Below are 6,438 nucleotides of genomic sequence, written 5' to 3'. Positions count from 1 at the left end.
AATGTTCCCCAAAACTCCCCAATAATGTGCGTGAACTGCTTCTGAAATGTCCTTGAAATATTCCCAAAATATTCCCAGAATCCTCTGAAGACATCCCCAAAATATCAACAAAATATCCCTGGAATATCTCCAAAGTGTTACCAAAATATTTCTGGGATGTTCCCAAAACATTCCCAAAATGTCCCTGTAATATGCCAACAACTTCATCAAAATATCCCCGATATATTCCTAATTCCCCCCAAAGTATTCAAAGTCTGTTTCTAAAATGTTTCTGAAATGTTCCTAAAATATTTCCACAATCTTCTCAAAATGACCTAAAAATGTCCTCAAGAACATTCCCAAACTATTCCCAAATATCCCTACACTGGTACCAAATTATCAGAAAAATATCCCCCAAATATTTTTTCAATGTCATTGCTGAGCTGTAATGGCCCATTAACAGAAGAGATCTCCATGGAGGTGATGGGAGGGTGAGCAGAGATAAGAATCAATGCCCCACCCGATTTTAACAGCTGGCTTGTTATCAGAAAGGCACTTGCACCCTCCCTCCTGGAGATACAACAGATAAAGAAAAAACACTTCCCCAAACGGGTTTCAAAACATGGAATAGAATAAACTTTGTTTGGTTTGTTTGTTTTGTTAGAAAGCCCAAGACACCCTTCATGGCTGACATAAATTCAACTTTGTCCCCAGGCCCTGCCCACCATGTCCCTCATCTCAGCCCAGGCACTCCTATGGATCAGGAACAGTGTGGCCAGCAGGAGCAGGGCACAGATTCTTCCCCTGTGCTGGGCACTGCTTGAGGCAGCACCTCGAGTGCTGTGTCCAGTTCTGGGCCCCCCAATTTAGGAACAACATGGAGGGGCTGGAGCGTGTCCAGAGAAGGGAACAAGGCTGGGGAGGGCTCTGGAACACAAGTCCTGTGAGGAGCAGCTGAGGGAGCTGGGCTTGTTTCTCCTGGACAAGAGGAGGCTCAGGGGAGACAAGGTAGTGTCAGGGCACAGCTTGGACTTGATGATGTCCAGGGTCATTTCCAGCCTTGCTGATTGTGTGATTCTCTGAAAGCAGCCTTGCAGCAGTGTCAGGATGAGGCCTGGGCCTCCTCTTCAGAAGGTGCAGCAGCCCAGGTCCCTCAGCTTCTCCTGAGAGCCCCAAAGCCCATCCTGTCAGTCCTGCAGAGCCTCTGCAGCTCCTCCTCATGGCCCACAACAGGAGCCCCACAGCCAGACACAGCAGCCCAGATGTGCCCCTCTGGCCTGGGGTGCCTCTGGCAAGGGAGCAGCCCCAGGCACTGCAGGAGCCTGCAGACAATTCCTGAAGCCCTTGGAGGATGATCCTGCTCCCCAAGGGACGTTCCCATGGTGCCAACTCAGGAACTGCAATGGGGAGTGGGGCCAGAGAGGAAAGGGCAACCAGGGATGGGCTGTTTGCAGGGGAGGGAACAGGAGAAGGCCACAGGAAGACATTTGTACCAGGGAAGTGTAAAGAAAGCCAAGGTGAAGCAAAGGAAATGCTCAGGGCAGTTTGGGGGTGGCTGCCAGGCAGCCCTGGCTCTGAGCATCAACGTCTGCAGTGGCACAGGAAACTCAGAGCTGATGGGAACAAACTCTCTGTGTGACTTGAGAGGCCACGCCAAAGCTGAGTGGTTTCCCTGCTGTGGCCCAGCCCTTCCTGGCCCCAGGGGCTGATGGCATTTGTGCTCCCTCAGGTTCATCTCCCGACACCAACAGCATGGGGGTGCTGAGGCCTGCTCTGGGCAGTGCAAACAGGGGCTCCTGAGGCAGTGCTGCCGTGTCTGTGCCTGCAAGGATGCGGCCCCTGTGTGAGCTGGGGGAGAGGCCAGGGCTGCCCAGGGGGGATGTTGTTGGCAGGTGCATGAGGACGCTCTGGGACGCTGCCCTGGGGTGTCCAGCGCAGTGGGGATGGATCAGCCCCTGCTCTGCTGCTCCTTCCCGTCTCCCCCAGGGCCCTTGCAGAGCCCCAGCCCTGCTGTTTGCCCCCAGCCTGCCCAGGGCCAGCCTGGGGCTGCTCCCGGGGCTTTTCTGTGCTGAGCATTGGCCTGGGCGTCTTCTGGAGAGAGCCCGGGCAAGGAGCCTGGAGCCCCCAGGCCCTGCCCTGAGGCGTCAGCGCTGCCCCAGCAGTGCCCATGGCCTGTCCCTGCTGCAGCCCCGGCACTGCCACCCCCAGCCCTGTGCCCGGCCCCGAGAGCCCTCAGGCCCTACAGCAACACCAGGGCCAGGAGGGCAGCGGGGCAGGGCCACGGCAGCAGCACTGGCAGCACCAAGGGCTGCTGCTCCTGGCCACAGCTGCTGTGCCAGCCCTGATCTGCCCCCAGCTCTGCACACAGACATTGCTGCTGCAGCTGCAGAGAAGGGAACAAAAGGGGCATCTCTGCAGAAAACTTGGCTGGGAGATCCTTGAGTTCCTTTAAAACCAGCAAGAGTGCAGCCCCTCTTTTCAACAGTCTGTGGTCACAGGGGAGGTAGAGAGAAACAAAATGAGAAATGAACAGTGACAATTTTTTCTGGATTAGTATTATGAAGTAAAACAAAGGAAAAGGACCTCCTAAATGCAACCAAAAAGAAGTATCAAAGATGAATTTTATTACAAGTGATTTGCAGAAATTGGCCAGTAATTGAATGTTCCCGAAAACATCCAGTCATCAGACTCCACACTGCAGCCTTGAGCTCCTGGTTCCTCAGGCTGTAGATGAGGGGGTTCAGGGCTGGAGGCACCACTGAGTACAGAACTGACAGGGCCAGATCCAGGGATGGGGAGGAGAGGGATGGGGGCTTCAGGTAGGCAGACATCCCAGTGCTGACAAACAGAGAGACGACAGCCAGGTGAGGGAGGCAGGTGGAAAAGGCTTTGTGCCGTCCCTGCTCAGAGGGGATCCTCAGCACAGCCCTGAAGATCTGCACATAGGAGAAAACAATAAACACAAAACAGCCACACACGAGAGAAATGGAAAAGACAGTGAGCCCAAAATCCCTGAGGTAGGACTTGGAGCAGGAGAGTTTGAGGATGTGTGGAATTTCACAGAAGAACTGGCCCAGGGCATTGCCATGGCACAGGGGCAGCGAAAATGTATTGGCTGTGTGCAGCAGTGAATAGAGAAAGGAACTGGCCCAGGCAGCTGCTGCCATGTGGGCACAAGCTCTGCTGCCCAGGAGGGTCCCGTAGTGCAGGGGTTTGCAGATGGACACGAAGCGGTCGTAGCACATGATGGTCAGGAGGGAAAACTCTGCTACGATAAAAAAGAGAAAGAAAAAGAGCTGAGCAGCACATCCTTTGTAGGAGATGTTCCTGGTGTCCCAGAGGGAATTGTGCATGGCTTTGGGGACAGTGGTGCAGATGCAGCCCAGGTCACTGAGGGCCAGGTGGAGCAGGAAGAAGAACATGGGGCTGTGCAGGTGGTGGCTGCAGGCTGTGGCGCTGATGACGAGGCCGTTGGCCAGGAGGGCAGCCAGGGAGATGCCCAGGAAGAGGCAGAAGTGCAGGAGCTGCAGCTGCCTCGTGTCTGCCAATGCCAGCAGGAGGAAGTGGCTGATGGAGCTGCTATTGGACATTTCTTCACTCTGCCCCTGGAATCCTGTTGAAGGAGGACACAGGGACAAGTCAGGGGAGCCGTTGCTAAGCAGTGTCCAAGCCCTTTCTCCCAGCCCTGCCCCTGCTGCTCTGTGCCACCCAATTCTCATTTTCTCAAAGCCCTTCCTGCAGCCCCATGCCTGGAGCTCTGCTGGGATCTGTCCCCGTGGCTGTGACGAGCAGGGGCTCTGCCCATGGACACCGAGGGATCAGCTCTGCTCTGCAGCAGTGGGGTCATGGGGACAGGGACAGGGGCCAGTCCTGGGGTTGGACTTTATCAGCCCAAACTGCTCCTGAGGCAGAGGAGCTTGGCAGCATCTCCTGTCCCAGGGCTGAGGAATGGTGATGGCCAAAGGCAGTTTGAGAGGGTTTCCTGCTGTGCCCAGGGAGATCAGAGAGAACTGTGCAGTGCAAGAGCATTGGCTGTAACTCAGTGAAGGGTGAGGGGAGCTGCTCTGTCGATCCATCTGTCCCCAGCTGCCCTTTCGTAGATCAAGGGCAGTCACTGTGTTGCCCTGAAAATCAGCCTGACACAGCTGAGAACAGAGGGAGCCACAGCAGAGCAAACTGTCTCAGCATTCCTCAGAGCCTCAGCCTCACCTCTGGCCAAGGACACTCCTGTCCCCCAGTGTCCCATGGAGGCAGCTCACAGTCTGGGTGGCATCCTGGGGACACACCAAGGGTCCTGTCCATGGCACTGCTGGAGGAGAGTCAGCTCATTCCCAGCCTCCAGCCTGCCCTGCCCAGAGCTGCTCCCCACGGCAGAGGGAGCTGGGACATCCCATTTGTGGTGTCTTGGCATGGAGATCTGTAAAAAGAGTAATCATGGAATAGTTCAGTTTGGAGAGGACTTTCAATATCCCAGCACAGCTTGGTGGCACTTTCCCCCCAGTGCCTGCCCAGGGCTCTGCTGCCTGGAGCTGTCCCTGCCTGCAGCTGCTTCCCTGTGCCCAGTGCTGGGCCCTGCCAGTGCTGCCAGAGCCCAGCCCAGCCCTGGGGGCTCAGCTCTGCCCTGCAGAGCCCTCCCAGCTCAGGCACTGCCCAGGGGCAGCTCTGGCTCTGCAGGCTCTGATGGCAACGTCAGAGCAACCCTGAGGAGGCTGGAAAAGTGATTCTGCTGCTGCCTGCAAGGAGCCCTGTGCTGATTTCTGTCACTGCCTGGTTTAGTAAGGTCTGAGTGGTTTTTTTTGTTTGTTTTGGGGGTTTTTTTTGTGGGTTTTTTTTTTTTTTGGTGGGTTTTTTTGTTTGTTTGTTTGTTTGTTTTTGGTTTTGTTTGGGTTTTTTTTTTTTTTCTCCCTGAAATATTAATATCTCTATGCAATTTCCCATCCAGGGAACACAGAGTAGTAGATTAATAAAGCAGGATTTATTTTTTTTTTTAATGTAGCCATGGCCTCGCTGTGCTCACTGGATAATCTACTTGGAAATGTCCTGGTGTTAAATGTCATGCTGGGAGCACTCCTGAACAATTCAGTATCCTCACCACACAAGGAAAACACTTCCAAGCCTTACCAGCTGTCTCCTTCCACCCAGATCTTGTCCCCCACGGCTGGGAGCAGCTCCCAGGGCTGGCTGAGAGCTGTCCCTGGCAGGCAGCAGAGTCCCTGCCCCAGCACAGCGCCCTGGGCTGCAGGACCCTGCTCTGCAGGACAGCCCTGGGCACCCCTGGCTGCTCTACACAGGAGAGAAGCAGAGAATGTACTCACAGAGTCTGTAGGCATTGGGATGTTCCAGCTTTAGGAGAGGACTGCAGGAGCTGCAGCTGCATTGTCCTGCAGCCAGAGGTTCCTGTGCCAAGGGCTGGGAGTGATTCTCCCGCAGGCACTTGTCAGCCCCTTCCCAGCCCTGAGTGATTGAAGCTCTCTGTGCCTGTGTGCTGAGCCTTGGTCAGGAATGGCCCTGGGGGGCTCCTTAATGCTCCCAAGGACTGCAGGTTCTTCAAAGGACTTTGGGTTTTCTTTTGCCTTGGAGTCTCTAAGAGGTTGTGCAATCCAATTATCTGCTGTAATTAGTCCCTTGAGAGGCTTTGTCAGTAATGACACTCAGTGGGGCTCATTAATGCTTCAAAATACTTTAGGTATTATAAGGTACTTAGTGGTTCCCTTTAACTGACTCTGTGAGACATTTCTGTATCGTGCCTTCCAATTATCTACTGTAACAAGTCCTTTGGGATTCCAAGTCAGTAACAATACTCAGTGGGGCTCATTAGCACTTCACAGTACTCAGAGTTTATTAAGGAACTACTTTTTGACACTGAGTCTGAGTGCTGTGTGTTATAATTGGCCTCCAATTATCTGCTTATTGAGTCCCTTGGGAGCTTTGCATTGGCACTCAGTGGGGCTCATTAATGCTTTGAGATATTCAAGGTTTTAAACATACTTTGGATGTTCCATCCCACCCTGAGTCTCTGTGAGTTTTTTGTGGAATCCTGGCTTCCAGTTCTCTACTCCAAGGACTCCATGAGGGGCCTGGATGGGGATGGACATCAGGGGGACCCATTAATGCTTTGAGACCCTTTTGCTTTTTCTTCTCACTTTGACTCCTGGAAAGGTTTGTGCAATCTCCTCTCAGGCCCTGAGGTTCCAGGGCTCAGCACCAAATGCACCATGGGGCTCATTAGGATCAAGCAAGTCCTGACAAACCATGGCTGTGCCTTGATTTCCCTCTGGTCTGGTGCAGTTCATTAGGAAGCCTTTTTCCTAGAGTTATGAAGGAAGCTTTCAAAGAGTTTCTAATAAACCCACATTCCTATTTTCAAGGGTCTATTTTTGTCTTTAGAGAAAAGGTGACTGCAGCACTCTGTTATTGATACTGATCCAGAGTCTCTCCCAGAGAGGTCTGGCCTGGTAA

At 53.4% G+C, this 6,438-nt stretch overlaps 1 protein-coding gene across 1 annotated transcript; it reads right to left on the bottom strand.

Moving 5' to 3' along the window:
* Positions 1-2,588: 2,588 nt before the first annotated feature.
* Positions 2,589-3,569, bottom strand: LOC310923502 (olfactory receptor 14C36-like; the record flags this gene model as incomplete). Its single annotated transcript, XM_083885480.1, has 1 exon — positions 2,589-3,569. One exon carries the CDS (start codon positions 3,567-3,569, stop codon positions 2,589-2,591), a length of 981 nt encoding a protein of 326 aa, XP_083741606.1.
* Between the last annotated feature and the right edge of the window lie 2,869 nt (positions 3,570-6,438).

The sequence above is a fragment of the Zosterops lateralis genome, assembly GCF_965231275.1.
Source record: "Zosterops lateralis genome assembly, contig: HAP1_HAP1_SCAFFOLD_75, whole genome shotgun sequence".
Classification (NCBI taxonomy): Eukaryota; Metazoa; Chordata; class Aves; order Passeriformes; family Zosteropidae; genus Zosterops; species Zosterops lateralis.
This window is presented reverse-complemented; position numbering and strand designations above follow the sequence as displayed.